This window comes from Homalodisca vitripennis, chromosome 1 (genome assembly GCF_021130785.1).
Source record: "Homalodisca vitripennis isolate AUS2020 chromosome 1, UT_GWSS_2.1, whole genome shotgun sequence".
Classification (NCBI taxonomy): domain Eukaryota; kingdom Metazoa; phylum Arthropoda; class Insecta; order Hemiptera; family Cicadellidae; genus Homalodisca; species Homalodisca vitripennis.
Genome location: NC_060207.1, coordinates 226,036,358 through 226,054,370, shown reverse-complemented (window position 1 = coordinate 226,054,370; position 18,013 = coordinate 226,036,358). Strand labels below are relative to the sequence as shown.

The following is an 18,013-nucleotide window of genomic DNA, read 5'->3' as shown; positions in this document are numbered from 1 at the left end:
CCTGAGTTATAGAGTAGGCTAAACACATCATGGTAATGCTAGCCTTCTAAGGTTTAATTTCAAGACTATGTGTGCCTAGCACTTTGCCTGACATTAAAAAAATTGTGGTTAACACATTTAAAAACAGTGATCTAGTGTAATTTTTTCCATAAAGCTACAAGTTGAGTTAAAGGAAAAAAGTGGATTTTTTAGAACAACACATAACAGTTCATGTGATTTATCATACAAATTTATTAAACTGTACATCAGTAAACAACCTATTTTGGAGGTAGGATATCATGAAAGAGTGTTGTAAGTATTTTTGCTTAACCTTGCATGTTTGGTTTTGGTAGGCCTTTCCTAAAATAATACTTTGTAGGCCTATAGTATGTTCAAACCTAAAGCCTGTGCTTAGCTGGTTGACAGTGAGATTTTTAGAAGTCATTTACATATTATATTCCTTTACTCCTTCTTTGAATCACAGCAGGATTGCATGATTAATGTCTGCTTTATCAGTTTACAAGTTTCTATTTAAAAACTTTGGCATGGATCCAAGCTCATTGAAAGTTAAATTTGTTTTTCTGAAACTAACTTTTTCATGCAAATTGTCTCTGTAAAAAAGTAAAAAGTTAAATTTTTTTTACAATATAAGTTATGATATTATGCTCTAAAATCAACCATATTCAATGCAATAAAAAATCCTGCTCGTTAAGCCATTTAAGAGTGTCTAACCTAGAAAACCTGGAAAAGTCAGGGAATTTTATATGTTCAGTTTGGTAGACACCCTGCATTTACAAATATAGGACTGTCATACGATGTCGATAACACACTTTAGTAGCCTAAATATACTTTTAAAGCAAGGGTGGTAATTTGGGCTCATAGGTGGTATTTTTTTCAGGTACTGGTGGGAATTTTCCAAAAGTGGATTGGGCAACACTGCACAGAGCAATAAGCCGAATGTCTGCTGTAAACGTGAACTAAACTGTGTTGAAAACAGATGATTGTTAACCGGGTTAATTATAAATTTAACTGTTGTGTGTGAATGAATACGATATAAACATAATTCTGTGTAATTTGCTTCTTCGTGATTGTAATGTTACTCAGATGGTAAAGGTATCTTGATATTAAAATGATATCCTAAATTAGTCATTTTCCTAATTATTTTGTAGGTTAGAGTCTAAGGACTTAGTGTAAGGCCTAGGCTTGGTTTATTTTGTGAGCTTATGTGGGAATGTAATTAAGTGAACTTTTATTCATGGAATTTATTTGTATTGCAATTTATATGTTGAGATCAGGTAGTGGTATTTATTTGGCTTAGGGACATTTATTTTTCGGTAACAACTGTTCAAAATTCTTTATATTTTGGGTAGGCTACACTAATGTTGAAAGGGAACATTTAGAGTTAAACCCAATTTTTATCCAGGTCCTAGTTAATGAGTAAAAAGTTAAGTTAAATTTTGAAGATTATATACCATCAATTTAAGTTAGCAATAGTGTAATAGATGAATGTTTTTTTTTCATAAAAGTTTTAATCAGGAGTACTATTTAATAAATCCACTCATATGGTAGCAACTCATGGTAATAATTTTGTTTACTGGCTATTACTTTCATTTTTTAAATTCAATACTTTGATATTATCTGTAGGGCACTAATTTTGGAAGAGTTTTTCTTACCGGGAACCTAAAAAATTTAATTAGTAGTTAATAAAAACACACTAACCCAGCAACTCTGGTCAATGAAGAAGACATCAAGTATCAGGTAATATAGTTTTTTGGTCCCTTGTATGAAAATCTCTTCCGAAAAAGTGGTCACTGGTTAATATAAAAGTACCAAAAATTCTTTTTCTTATGAATTTGGTAAAAAATTTTAAAATACATGTTTTTTATTTAAAACGAATAGGGGGTAGGGTACAATAAGTGGACCCGGTTATCCATTGTTATATTATACAGTTTTTTCATAATTTTCTTAAATCGAGAAAAGTAAGGCAGTCATGGGACTGACTGACCAAAGTGACTACTTCTTATAATGGGCTGTGAATGTATATGATGATAAAGTACTTTTGCTAATTATTAAATGGTTACATTTTTATAGGCTATTTCAAAGTAATACGGGACACTAAATTTTTCAACATAAAAAAGTTTTCTTTTTTTGTAATATTTTTTACATTTCATGTATTACAATGATCACTGACTTCTACATATTAAAGTAATACATATTTAGCCTACAAATTTTCATAATTACAGTTTATATTAGTTTCTATGATTTGGTCAATATCATTTTTACTACAGTCTTGCATTTCCGAAATTATTACTTCATTTTCATTATCATTATATTCTAAAAATTAAATAATGGGTTTATGATTTAACTGAAATAAGACAAAAGTTTTAGAATAAAATGTTAAATATCTTGTAAACACAGCATCTATTGTTGTTCCATATCTTGTACTAAGTTTTTATTGATTGACATTGTTAAATTTTATTTATCTTTAAAAAAGTCAATTAATGGTTTTGATGTTTATTTAGCAAAATATGTATTAAAATCTGTTTTTACATAATTTATTTTTTAAGTGAATGTCAGGAAGACTAATTTTCTTCTAGGATTAAATTACACTATGACTTTGTTATCTAGAAAAGTTCTTATTTATTTATTTTTAATCCTTTTATAAAACCCATCAGGACAAAACTATAGTGAAGTGGAATAGGAATTAATATTAACCGTGGTGAAATTCAATTTAGAATCGTGTGAGCTTTAAATATTGCTATTAAATGATGCAATAAGTTAATCAATTTTAAGTTGGATTCATTAATAAATAAATTAGTAGTTTGTAGATTTATTCAATATCTTATCATATATTTTAGTTTCTTTGCAACGATTGTTTGGTATTGGAAGTATTTTAGTGTGTTTAATAATAATATGAGTAAACTGATCTAAATCAAATCATTGTAAAACACTACTAGATTAGAGAAGTGTTTCATTATTTCTTCATCATATATAATGTTGTATGTGATTGTGGTTTATATTTCCCTTTTAATCTCTCCAAACAGATTTTTCGTTAGTCCAGATGAGATGTTTATATAACAGTTTGTTTACGTTTCGGTAAAAATGTCATCATTCTACTTTGAAAGCATGTGGAAAACAAAACATGCATGGCGCAAAACATGAGTTTTTGCCCCATGCAAAACATACATCCATAGTCCGCCAAAAAAGTAGTCACTTCAAAAATGAAAATCATGATTTTTCTTTATTATAACTCCATCCATGTTTATATCTTCTAAATTTTAATCCTCAACTTAGTATTAGGCATTCGATTATGTTTAGCTTTACTAAAAATGCCCACACTGCTGGTGAAAAATGAAGAACATTCTTTGAGGTAGTACCTATCAGATAATAGTAGTTCAAAATTCCAAAGGGTTTGGTGAATGCTTCCGTCATCAGTGTGGGCTATGGCTACGGATGAAAAACGTCCCCTTTGAGACAGTATCTATCAGATAACAGATCAAGTGCAGCTAGGTCTGATCATGAATGAATTCAGTAATCAGGGTGATACCTTTGATGCTTACATAGCCTCCACCTGCACTATCAATTAATGTACTTTTAGTTAAACATAAAATATACATGATATTTAATTTTGAGAAATACAATTTAACACATGAAATCTATTTGTCATCCAAATACGGGAAGAATTGGACAATGCACACTAGTATAGTCGTATTTTACCTAAGTATTGGAAGAGACATGTTCATCCTATATTTAAACCATCAATCTTCCCATTTTTTAAGGTTAAACAATGAAAAATATTAAATTTTAAATTATAGTAGAATTGTGTATTTCCATTATAGTGCAATAATGAAATATATGTCTCACCCCTCGAATTGACCCCAAGGTTTGAAATTATTCAGCTGACCATTCTTCATAACATTACACATGTGTTTATTTTCAAAGCTTGGTCTTGATTTGTCAGTTCTTTTTGAGTTTACTATGGGTGAGAACATGGTTCTGACCGTGAAAACACACAGACCTTCAATGCTGCTTTAAAGACAGATGACTAACAATGTCAAATACCAAATTGATTTTGATTTGGGGCTAGCTGAATTGCAAAACTCTTGTATAGAGTGTCCCAAAAGTATTATGAAGAAACAGTAGAAAGATTATTAATTAATGTTATCAAATTCTGTATTCATTATTAAAATAAATTCAATGACCTTATTAACGTAATTATTATTAATTCTATAAATTAGTTACTCAATATTTTATTAACAATTATTTTCATATGACAATTATTGATACTCTTATTACTGTATAGCATAGATAAATAATAAATAATAATAGTTCAATTATTTTTGTTTAACATCTCTCTCTACAGGACCATTCAGAAGATAAACATAGGACTATTGTACGTTTTAGAGATGCCGTACTATGCTGTGGCTGTGGGGAAAAACCCGGGAGTTTATAAAACCTGGTAAGTTGAGCATGTAATAGAGAAACATGCTTTAATTTGACATACAGTAGTCAAAGAAAAATCTGAACATAGTACAATTATGTACAGGAATATATTCCAATCTAAATTTACAATTACATTAATATTGCCACTTTATTTTTACTACTTCAACATCCAAACTGTTTCATTAATAAATTAAATTAATTGTTCATATGCTTCTGCACTTGTTCCCCTTAATGTAGCTTAAATTTATTGTTAAGAAAAATGTTATCACTCACATTGTTATTTATGAATTGCTTATTTACTCTATTATTTATACTCATTATTGAACAATTTCTCATTTAGATTATACTCAGAATTTTAATGGTTATGGGTAATAAGTTGAAGGGTTATTTCTTGTTTAATTATGTGTTATGATAGATGAAGCTATAGACACTATTATCCAGTCTAATAAATGTTTAGAGAGTTTAAATAATTAAGCTTAAATCAGCATTCAAATATGGGAGAAAAGCTTATATATGCTCATCTATAAACTGTCTATTGATAGTTAAATTCAATTAAATTTTAATAGCTGCCTGTCGAGAGTACAATTTTCTTCATCAATGTTTTTTAGGGAAGAATGTCAGAATCAGACCAAAGGATATCCACAAGCCAAGTACAGGAAATTCAACACGGAAACTGAAGCTAGTAATTTTGTAAAAACTGCAGGAACCTACCTGAATAACTCATCAATAAAAATCAATGCAAACATAACAACTGCAGTAAACATTGAAAATTTAAATCCTCCTGAACTCGTAGCAGTGGCAAGTCAGCCGTCCCATACCTTACTAAAACATGATAGATTGGGTTTGATCGCAGAAAAATTAGACAAATTCATTGAACAGACCAACAAGAAGCTAAGTGAATTCAGCAGCAGACTTGACATCCTTGAGACTTCGTTGTACAACAGGTAATTAAAGACCTACATCAAAATACACACTAAATATGTAAATTATTAAAACTAGGTGTACTAATTAATTATTGTTATTTCTTAAACGATGTTAATACTTTAGCATGTATTGAGTGTAACTCTTTTTATAGTGATTTGCCAATCAACAACAAATAAAGTTGTATAACTAAAATATTGAACAAATTAGCAAAAGAATAATATAACTCCTCAATCTGTTATACAGTATACATAATGTTTAGGTGTGGTTAATGTTGTTATAAAAACTTATTCATACTATGTAACATGAATGAAAATCTAGTAATCAATTTTTATTGTAGATTATCTGTGGCCAGTCTTATTATTCAAAAGAATTGTAGAAGATCGATTGTGCACGACACTTTACAGGATGAATACAAATTTAATTTATTTTGTAAATGTAACAAATTCATCCTTACCATTTTTAGATGTATTAGTGAAAAGAATAATGGCGACATTTACAGAAAACCCACTTGTAACAACAGATACATATCACACGATTTGAACTATCCACCCTCCCAAAAAGAGCTGCTCTCCACACCATGATTAACAGATTACGTACAATGCCTTTAAAGAACGATGGGTACATACACAAAAGAACTAAACAATATAAAAAGTAAAGCTGTTTTCAAATAAATTGACAGTTTATTAAAAAAATGAAAGATTTGATCAAAAACATCCAGAACTACTTTAAAAAGTAGAAAAAAAGAAAAGAAAAGTGGCAATCCATTTTATAAAAAAAATAAAAAAACATTTAGAAAAAATGTTGACATGAATATAACATTTCCACAACGAATAAGATAAATAATATACTTGGAAATCCAAAAGATAAAATTTTGTATGAAAATAAAAGTGAAATTTACAAAATTAACTGTGAAGATTAAGATAAGATTTACATTGGCCAGCAAAAAGAATCATTAAAACAGATTTAAAGAAAATTAAAGATAATATAAATACGGATAAACTAAAAAATCAGCTATTTGCAGGTGTTCATGCATTAGAAACAAATCACACATTAGTAAAACCAATCCATAAACAAGAACTCTATGCTTATAAAACATACATAAAAAAACATAAAGAAAAAATATTAAACAAAGATTTTGGACCGATTCTAAATGCACCTTTCCTGTAAAATATAACTAAATTCTTTTTGACCCAAACTCTTTTACATATATTAATATTTATTTTATTTTACCTTTAATCATACAAATCTTGTATTAAACTTTATTCCGCTGATAATTGTTTTGAATTTTAAAATATTTATACTGTTTCAAATTGTCGATTTATACCTGACGACGCCATCGTAGTTGTCAAAAGACCTGGTGAAAGAAAATTTAAATTTTTTGGACAGTTGTAGGTTTTCTTTTAAAGAAAAATTTGTTTTCTAATAAGAAGAGCTCCTCCTTCGATAAAAAAAAATATATATATATTTTTATATATATATATATAAAATGTTTTATGTATATATATATAATGTTGATGTCCTGCCATAACATGAAAAAGTTAGATGATGGATGAATTAAATCTATTAGAAATTCTAAATATAGGCTATTATACATATATATATATATATATATATATATAATGTATATATATATATATAATGTATATATATATATATATATATATACATGTATAATAGCCTATATTTAGAATTTCTAATAGATTTAATTCATCCATCATCTAACTTTTTCATGTTATGGCAGGACATCAACATTTCTCTAAAGAGGTTAAAAATTAGTCAATGCATTGGTAAAAAATAAGACTTTATTTTCATTTAGAATTGCTTTAAAGTTGCCAAATATACTTATTATTTGCATGTAAGTCGTATTCGAAAAGTAAATACAGTTTCATTGCACCACCCCTAGTCTTCGTCGTTCACTTGCTCTCACAGATGCCATTTTAGTTACTCTAAGTTGTCTTTTCAGTTTGCTGTGCACATTTAAAATGTTAAAGACAATTGATGTTCCTGCCGACTGTGAGATTTGAGCTTTAATTCGGTTTGTGGATACTTGGAATGTGAAACTAACAGATATTTATTGTTACTCTTCCTAAAATTATGTTGTTTTGCATAATATTTTGTGCTGCTTTTTACAGGTTTGTAGATTTTAAATATAGAAAAAGTTAATTTTTTGTCTTTTTCAAATTTTTGTTATTTTTATATTTATTATTTATAAGTCATTTTCACTATCTGTGTCCATGCCATCATCACACAAATGAAGCCAATCGTCTATTTCTGTGTTGGATATTTCCATGGTAAAATAAACACTAGAAATAAAACCATAAAATACTCCAGGATGGGTGACATACAACAACGTGTGTTGTCTACAGAGAACTTAACAAGGTGCAAACACCCATGACAGAGGTCCAAGCAAGTGCTGATACCTAGTAGAAAATGCCAGAACTACTTGTACGACACGTAGTTGACGTAGAAATTCTTTTTGTGTTATTGCTTCTCATTACGTTGTGTCTTATGTTTATTTTTTATGGCAGACAACAAAATAAAACAGGAACAATATAACAATGTGTAATATTACGTCAAAAACTGTGAATGGTTTAAAAATAACATGTTGAGGTGGAATGAGTGATAGAATGGTGGAAAAATCGGTTAGAACGTTTATTAAATGTGGAGCAAGTGTTTAAACAGTAGTGGAAACTATGTCGAAAAATAGTTTACAATATGCTCTTTGATGTGAAAATAAAGTTGGTTTAAAAATAATGGTTTAACTAGTTTTTCCATAACGCTGCTTGCTTTTTGAATATGCCTCGTAAATGGATTTTTATTACTCAACTTTCATGTCTATTTAAAATTTTTTGGTAACATTGCCAAACCACATGTTGTCTTGATAACTGTGTAAGTGATAAAATAAATCAACTTTCTTTCGGTGGTTTAATCATAATATCAAAATATACAAATATATATATGATCTTGCACAAACAGGGCGCCTAATTTTTCATAATTATGGAGAATGTTGACATTACCTATTCTGAATAGACATTTTGTCCATTATCATTGTATTGTTATCGTACAATCCCTACAATACAATGTATTTTACCTTGTGTAATTTAATATTATTTTGTATACAGTGGTATTAAAAGAATTTATTACATTATTGGCTCTTAATTGTTTTTATGATTTTTTTATTTTGTACGGGTTTTGAAATATTGTTTTTCTTTGTAGATGCACTCCAGAAAGAAAAAGGAAAAATACAACAGAGGAAGACAAAACAAGAAGTAAATCAAAGAAAAAGAAGTATGTGTAAATAGTTGACAATTATATTATGTATATACAGGGTCACACAGAAAATGGCATTTCCACAATAATAATAATATAAAAAAAAAAAAAAAAAAAAAAAAAAAAAAAAAAAAAAAAAAAAAAAAAGTTACGAAAGAAATAAATTTAATTCATAGTAATTGAAATCTTATAGCTTTGCCATTTATGAAACATTGGTGTCATTTACAACTTTTTAAAATTACGTCCTTTAGATGGCGTCCTCATGTATGAATGCATTCGTGAAATCTGCTCTGGAGATTTCTCATTGACCGTAGCAACATCTTAGCTGGAATACTGTGGATTTCATCCCGAATTTTTTTTTTTAACTCTTCCAGGGTTCTTGGGGAGTCATGTAACCTTCGTTCTTTGGGTTTTGTCACAAGAAAAATCACAAATGGATAAATCTGGTGATCTTGGGAGCCAGGGAATATTACCAAATTATGAGATTACACAGTTATCGAACAATTCTTGCACATGTACTATTGATTACCATTCAGTGTTTTATGTTGCTCTGTCCTGTTGATATTAGGCTTCTTGAACATTTGGAGAGTTCAATAAAGGTGTAACGAAAGTACGTAACATCTCCTCGTAACGATCGGCCTTGACAGTGGTTTGGTTTTCATTGCTTATTTGTTTAAAAATATGGTCCAATAATCCCATGAAACACCTTACTCTCACTTTACCAGCGTGTTAAGGGCACTCATGAACTTCATTTGGAAGTTTGTTTGTCCATTTACGATCTGTGTATTCACGTAACCTGTGAGATGAAAATTTACCTTATCTGACATCCACAACTTGTTTAGAAATTCATTGTCATTTGTTAACAGAATCCTAATTGTAACCGGTAATTGTTGCACTATCTGTAGTTTGTACGGATTAAATTTTAAATCAAGATGAAGAATTCTACGAACACTTTTGGAAAATTCCAATCATTGCTGTTTGCTTACGAATTGAACGCTATGGGTTCTATAAAACAGATTTGCATGCAACATCGACGTTTTCTGGAGAAGGCACACTTCTTGGTCGTCCTGTTGCTTTCGTCTTGAGGGCTACCAAACTATCATTGTTTTAATAAAACATTTTCATGGTTAATCCATGCTGTTGTCTCCGTTCCACTGATCCATGATTACTGAAATGGCGAACTGTTTACTTAATAACTGTCACGAACCCGTCGTGCTGCCACCTGCCTATTCCCGTTATTCTGTGTCACCCAGTATGTACTTTTATATATATTTGTATATAATATGTATAATATATACAGAGTGTTCAGAAAAGGGTGTCACAAACTTTTTTGTCTGATAGTACTCATCATTTAAAACAAAAATTGTTATGTAAACATATGTCAAGAAATGGTGTCGTTTTGCCACTAGCCGCCATTTTGTATTTTTATCAAAAAATTTCTCTGGACCTAGAAAAACTACAGATACGATACTTTACACATGGTTAGTGATAAACAAGACAACACTTGTTTAAAATAATGGTGTGATTTGCTTTAATAACTACAAAATGGCGCCTGTTGATTACCTCTAAAGTCAAGCAACAAAAGAACCAGTATAGTTAAACAATTTACAAGATAACAAATATTTTGCAATTGTTATTAAAATTTCAATTGTACATTTTCCAACAAAATCCGTTAATGCATAAGCGAGCATGACCAAGTTAAAGGCACACTTGCACTTGCAGGCATTTTACAGGAGTGTACACTGGTACCAGAACATGTGAAAGAAAATGAATTTATTGGTGAAATGTTTCCAGAAATTCTAAGGAACTGGAAACTTAGACTCTTAGTAGGTTTTGTTGCGTAGCCTACGTTTTACTTGATATTTTACTCTATTGTAATTGTGCTATTTCAATTGTTAGCGTATTTTATGCCTAAACGAACCAAGAAATATTTTGTGCCAGTGCGGATTTTAGTTGGTTTGTTGGTGTTGACCTAATTCTGACACAAGCCTAGTCTCATCTCGTCATAGTCTGTCATCTGTCAGTTTAAAACACTACATAATAATGAGCTATCTATAAGTTCTGCCATACATTTCCATAACTTACCCCCACCCATCACATTCCGGTACTGGAAAGTTATGAATATATCCCTGATTTTTTAGGATTTAATAAGGTGTGTCTACTGTTTTTAATTCACTACATTTTGTGTTCACCACAACAATAAATTTCAACTTGGGAAAGGCAACATTAATTTGTAGATTTTAATTTATTGTTTCTAATGGTAGAAAGACATCATAATAGTCATTTTGCCTAAAATTACATCAATAAAATGGATTGTTAACTAAAATGATTGCAGATTACACGTGACTGTGGAGTTATCAGACGGTGAGTCATCTGACACTCCAGTGCCCACCACAACCAGGTCTCAGTCCACAACTGAGACTGTAGAACAAGTTGATAGTCCTTGGCGGGGCAACAACAGCACACCTCAGGGCTTCATCGTTGACCAGGAAGGCTTCACCATCGTCTACACTGATGGAGCTTGCAGTAATAATGGCAGAACCGGTGCAAAAGCTGGTGTCGGCGTGTGGTTCAACCACAATCACCCTTTGTGAGTAAAACTTTAGTAAACTACCAAATATTTTTAAATACAAAGAAAATGTCTGAACATTTTTATAAATTAAAATTGTTTGCAGCAAACATATATTTGCTTTTAAACCCATGATAAGAAAATAAAGGTCTATAAGAAGTGTCAAGAAATAATAAGATAAATATAAAAGTTAAAAACTTTGTACATGTGACAGTTTGTCTAATTGTTATTCTATATCTTTAAATAAATATATTTTATACATTTTGCACTGAGTGCATTTTATATTTAGAAATTTAAAAGTGAATGGCAAACTAATCTATTGCTAAGGTCTAATTATAAGAAAACTTTTCTCCCGTTCTTGAACCACCTACGCAGGATCCACAATATAACATCATGTGCGTGCTGCACTTTTAAAAACACTGCGTGATTAATTTTTTACGTGTTTACATGCTTAACTTTTATAAATATTATGAACAAAAGAGACAGTCTAATTATTGTCTTGTTTTGTCCACCTGTCTTGTATTTGTAAAACTTAACTTGTTTTTTTTTTTGTGGTTAATTATTTTTTAATTATATTTGCAAATTTGATTACTTTGATCTTTGATCTTTTTAATAGGTGTGAGTTCATTTAGAAAATTTTCAAATACATACTGAGAGGGTATAATGTGTATTAATTGTAAAAACAAAGAATTAATAATCTGAGTAGTAACATTTTTGGGAAGAAACACACGTACAATCTGAGGTATACAATGAGGAGTTATTTGTACTTTCAATGGCACCTTGGTACTAAAACAGCTCAGGTTTAAAACAGTACATTTATCTGCATTTTGTTTAATTCCAGCTAATGCTCGGTTGATACCGAGCACATACAATGAAATTGCGTCTAATAAAGCTTTAAAACTCTACTTTTAATAAAAAATCTTTTTCATAATAAAATACAAGTAGTAAACACAATAACATTGGAACTCTATATTTTTTATTTGGGATTTGATCTGGGATAGTTGGAATAATATTAAGAATAATTATTCGAATCGAACTAGCTCAACCTGGACCATTTCTAATAAATGATCAATTATATAATGTAATTGTTACTTCTCATGAACTGTAAATTAGTGTATGGTGCACATAAATTTTTGATATTTAAAGATAAGTTTAATTCTTAAATTTACAATAAAGGTAATTAAATTACATAATTTATTCAATAGGCTTAACATTATGAAAGCTCTTTTATAACGTAAAAATTAATCAATAAAATAACAGTCCGTTAATGTTTTTAATATTATCTAGCCCAATATCTTAAATGTCAGCAGTTCTACCTTCCTCAAGTGCCTTTGTTCCCACTTTGGACACAGACACTTCAATGTTATCAGAGCCTCTTGTATCTTTTTAAATGTTTAATTGGAACCCCATTGCTGCTCTTCATAACTTTCACTTAATAATTAAAAACCGCCAATAAACCTATTTCTTTCTGCAACTAATCATTATCAGTCTCAATCTCAAACTCAAACAGCTTGTATTTACGTCTTTACTTGCAGCCGGGTGTCCAATTTAAAACACTTCATTGCAGCTTCAGTTATAGTCTAGTTATAAGGAAAAGAAGCTCGCTTTTGTAAGTGATGTCCTCTAGACATCTATATTGTGTAGCATCATCTGCCATGCTTTGTAATGTTCTTCAACGTTGTTTGTGTTGTTATTAGAGCCAGTATATGTATGGCATTGACTATATTAGGATTTTTAGAGGGGCCCACATTAGGAACCTGTTTCTACTATTTGACAAATTGACATATATTTTTATACATACTTTTAGTAAACTTATGGACTTGGTATTGCATAAGGTTACAAACAGATAACTAATGTACAAGAAAAAATATATTTGTGTGTTTACCTAATCATACCTACAATGTAGAGGTAAAAACATAATGGGGGCCCACATTTGGCATCCCTACTCTAGTTATAAGGAAAAAGCTTGCTTTTGCAAGTGATGTCCTCTATACATCTATATTGTTTAGCATCATCTGCCATGCTTTGTGGTGTTCTTCTATTTATATCAATAATTGAAAATGTAAATAGTATTACTGAAGTTCATTTTCGCATTTTGGTATGTCAGTACTGTATTTGTTCAAAAGAGTAAGGAATAGAAATAATAATCTAAATTATTAAAGAAATATTGTTTAATTTTAATGTTAAATTGAAATTTAACTAAGTAAATGTTTATGAGTTCTACTAATGATAACTAATTTCCAATGGAAAAACAAAGTATTATGGAGAGTATTTAAAGCAGTTAATAGTGTTGGCGATTTACAGAGTAAATAATACAGAGAGTATGCTTGTTCATTGTAATTTAGAAACTGCCAAGCATTAGTGGTACAATGTTGTGGAGACTTACAGTAGCTTTCACGGAGTATGAGCACTGGCATTGTTTCACAGAGTACGAGCATTGGCACTAGCTTTCACAAAGTTTGAGCACTGCAATAGCTTTCACAAGTAGAAGCACTGACACTAGATTTCAGAGAGTATGAGCGCTGGCAGTAGATTTCACTGGTCCTAGGTTTCAAATAGTACGTGAACTGGTTGTGGGTTTCACAGAGTACGAGCACTGACCCTAGGTTTCAAAGAGTATGTGAACTGGTTGTGCGTTTCACAGAGTACGAGCACTGACCCTAGGTGTCAAAGAGTACGAGAACTGGTTGTGGATTTCACAGAGTACGAGCACTGGTTGTAGGTTTTACAGAGTACGAGAACTGGTTGTAGGTTTCACAGAGTATGAGCACTGGCTTATGTTTCTGAGTATGAGCACTGACAATGATTGGCACTTGCTTTTACAGAGTACAACCACTAACACTGACTAGCATTAGCTTCACAGAGTACACACACCAGCACTGTCTGACACCATTTTCAATAGGAGTACAACTACTAGTTGTGGCTAACACTGGCTTCTACAGAGTAAAATTCGAGTTTTTTTTTACCGTTATATCGTTAAAATATTTTAGCAAATCATAATGTTTATCAATTGTTTCTATAGAAGTACTTTTTCTAAAAATATATTATAGTTGTCACTTTTCAGCACATTTCCAATTTTATGAGATGGTTCAAATTTAGGGTATTTCAAACTCGTAAAACGTAAAAATTTCAAATAGCAGGGCATGATTTTTATTACACATTACACCCATCTCTTAAAACCTAAAATAGTATGTATTTAAAGTTTGGTTTTATCTTGGATGGTTGAGAAATGGTGCCAAATATAGTAGTTTTTACAACGTTTTGTTGTATTTAGTACGCTATTTTGGTCTACATTTGCCTTAATGTATTCAAAAGTTATACATCATGGATGGGTAGTCCGACCTGCTCTGTATATATATAAAACATACTGACATATTATTCCAATTTATTTACAAAGTTTCATATTTATATTACGCTTGATTTTCACAATTTTGGGGTTTATTAGCAATGTGGCTGGCCCAGTGGAAGGGACCCCTACAAACAACAATGCTGAGATACAAGCTGCTACAAGAGCAATACAACAAGCAAGATTGGCAGGTTAGTTAATTATCTTATAATGGCTTTATTTCTAGTTGTAAATAGTAATAGTCCGCCAGCTTTTCCCTAGGAATCATCGAACTATTAACAGAAATGCAATATGACTTAATAGGGTTGTCGACAAAGTAACATACATCTAATTATAAAAATACAAAATATAAATTATTTTTTTTATCCTTTTATACGATTGTTTTACTGTCCGTGGTAGCCGCTAAAGCAGGACTTTATTTAGCACTTTAGACGGAACAAAGCTAGTTTAAGTTCAATAAAGAAACATAAAGGTTCAGTAAAGTCTCAATATCTTAGCTCATTTTAATCTGATCTTAATGGGTTTCACTCAAATACTCATAATTTATATAGTGTGGTAATTTTATTATTTTCGTGTTAATAAATATATTTATTACTAACAGACAACAAAGCAACATTGTCTAACCAGTTGTCGAACTATCATTTGCTATTTTGAATCCTAATTTTGGCAACTTATAGCAAAATAATAATATCAAAACATTTCTGAAGAATAATCTATTTTAATAATTTAGATAATCCACAAATACGTCATAGTAGGACATTAATTTATTTTACTGACGCCACCATATCTGCAATCAGCTGACAGAAGCCTGTTGAATATGAACGATATTTAGCATAGAAAAACAATAGCGTACGAACAATGTTCCTTGTTTTTCCTAAAACGTTGTCTCATAAACACTTGGTTGGAATAATTCAAGAATTGGCCATAAGATAGAACCACATAACCGGCTGTCACCACACGTTACATGGATGTCAAACCACATGAGGTTAGGGAAAAAACTACAATGTTTTATTTTCAAATAAATATTCTCTTATCTTTTAATCTTGTAATCATTGATTTTGATTTGACTTCCAAAATCTTAAAAAATTAACCTTCCCATTTTTAAAACTATGTTTCTTTTTTTGGCTGGTCGGTATCAGTTAACAAATATTCAGTTTACAAAAGGAGTTAGTTATGCCTTTGTTTCTCTTTGCAAAGCTTAATAAGAGCTATCTCGTATGCCAATCCACTATCGGAGTTATAAAACTCCCAATAACTTTATTCAGGGGCAGTGAAGTACTATCTCATTGCTGGAGTTAGAGATAGTGTTTAATTAGATAAGATAAGAAAGAGCTCAGATAAAGGATGATCAACTCCATTTACAACACTGAATCTCTTACTTTAAAAACTCGGCTCATCTGATATTTTCTGATCCCAGGTGTTAGAAGACTGAACATACACACAGACTCTCAGTTCATGATCAGCTGTATAACGGAATGGATCAAGAAGTGGAAGAGGAACAATTGGATGACTACAAACGGTGGGCAGGTGAAGAACAAGGAACAGCTGATCATCCTGGATGAAGCAATACAGACACTAGATGCCGTAAAGTGGGTTAGTGAACATACAATCTCGTTCAGCCTTGTCATCGTGTTGTATTGTTTGTAGGGTTGAAAATAATGAAAATTAGTATCTAATTGAATAGTTACAAAATAATTAGTTGACAATAAAGTATTTTATTAATTATCAAACTGAAAGATTTAATTTACTTTAATTGTAACTTTATTAAGTTACTTGAATATTTAAATGTAACAATAAATAGTAATGTTGCCTATATCATGTATAATCTCAGAGACTCAAAAATCAAACTCTGTATATTGAATAATTTTATAAGAATGTACGTACTTTGTTTAATTATTAATATTTGCTAAATATATTAAAAATCCTTTTCAAAGAAGTGTTTATAGCCTTTTTAATCATTTATATTTTGATTACATCTGTGATTACCAGTAGTGATGTCTTATTTTTGTAAATGGATTTCAAGTTTTATATATACTGAAAGTATTTGTGACAAATAAATAAAAAATAATATTGATGTTTGTTAATTTGCGTATGTAACATTGAAAGTAATTGGTAATACATCTCATTTGACTCATTATGATAATTTAAACAATACATTTAAAAAGTTTAGATATATATATATACACACACACACACATAAACATTTATTTGCAAACATTCTTATGAATATAATTCCAATAGGTAGGTAACGTTAAATTGTATAATCAGAAGATATAAAGTATGAATCTCAATATTGTTAACTTTTCAATGGAGTTTAATGATAAAACTTATAAAAGACTATTATTTATAATTAATTCCTGCCACAACTGCAGTTCTCCAATTGTAAATTAACTCTAACTTTGGATAAGTTTAGATCCTGAGTTGTTAATGATTTTGTGGACTCTTGAAATATAGAACCTTCTTTTTAAAATCATTGTGGAAAATCAAGTATGGACTTGGTGCTTTACTCATTTTCTCGGGGAAACCAGCTCACTTTTATGTTAGGTCAATGCTGATGTTCTATTGAAAATGGCAGTGATAGGCAACCAAATAGATATAGATTTTATGTACAGTAAATTATTTCCATGTGTAACAAAATATTTTGTATTTAACAGCCAAATATCTTAGGGATTTCAATTTAGCTGTAAGGCTGATTTTGAAATGTATTTAATTACAATTGTGTGTGATTTAACTGTTTCAGACCCACGTCCGAGGTCACACTGGTCATGAAGGAAACGAATGTGCTGACGCTCTAGCCCGCAGTGGTGCTACTATGTACTAATTTACTACATCAATGTGTTTGCTAATATCTGTAGGCTGTATTTTATTAAATAAATTGAAATTAAAAACTATTTAAATAAAGTAGTATTATTAATTCCCACTAAGTTAACATTTTATACAAGGGCTAGAAAGTAGATTACGTTTTGCTCTGTAGCCGTTAGGGGCGGGACTATCTGAGGGCCATTTTGATGTCAGGGCGTTTCTCTGTTCAGTGGCTATCCAACTGTGCTATTGAGAGGTTATTGTCACTCCTTGTTGTTTTACAATAGTGGTTAAAAATGTGTGACGCAATTGAAAATCCTGCGAGTTGAGAAGTGTGGTCAGTAATAGTTTTTGTTGGCTAAGCACAAAAAATCAGTTGAGATTTATCACCCACTCTGTGAAGTTTATGGGAACGATGTGATTACTGAAGATGGAGTGCGTCAGTGGTGCATAGGCTTAAATTGGCCAATCTAATGTGCATGATGGTGAATGAAGTAAACGGCCAAGCATTTTGACCGACGAAATTGTCTCTAAAGTCGATGAGATGTGTAATGAAGACCACCAATACACAAAATTATAATTCTTACTTGGTTTTCCTTAAATTTCAAGGAATTTGTTAATCAGAAGTCGGTTACCATACATTTTGTGCAAAGTGTGTTTTTGCATGACAACGTCCGACC

The 18,013-nt window shown here is 30.6% G+C and overlaps 1 protein-coding gene across 5 annotated transcripts; it reads left to right on the top strand.

The window, feature by feature from the left end:
* The first annotated feature begins 937 nt into the window (after nucleotides 1-937).
* LOC124353106 (ribonuclease H1-like) lies at nucleotides 938-17,428 on the top strand. Of its 5 annotated transcripts, none has more exons than XM_046802929.1 (8): nucleotides 938-1,086; nucleotides 4,343-4,438; nucleotides 5,031-5,366; nucleotides 8,563-8,634; nucleotides 10,952-11,206; nucleotides 14,631-14,722; nucleotides 15,949-16,124; nucleotides 17,272-17,428. In XM_046802929.1, the coding sequence occupies exons 1-8, from the start codon at nucleotides 1,073-1,075 to the stop codon at nucleotides 17,350-17,352; spliced, it is 1,122 nt and encodes a 373-aa protein (XP_046658885.1). In that variant the 5' UTR covers nucleotides 938-1,072; the 3' UTR covers nucleotides 17,353-17,428. The 5 variants fall into 5 exon arrangements, with proteins under 5 accessions (XP_046658885.1, XP_046658886.1, XP_046658889.1 ...); XM_046802930.1 differs by having other exon boundaries at nucleotides 938-1,092; XM_046802931.1 differs by having other exon boundaries at nucleotides 946-1,092; nucleotides 4,384-4,438.
* Nucleotides 17,429-18,013: the final 585 nt, after the last annotated feature.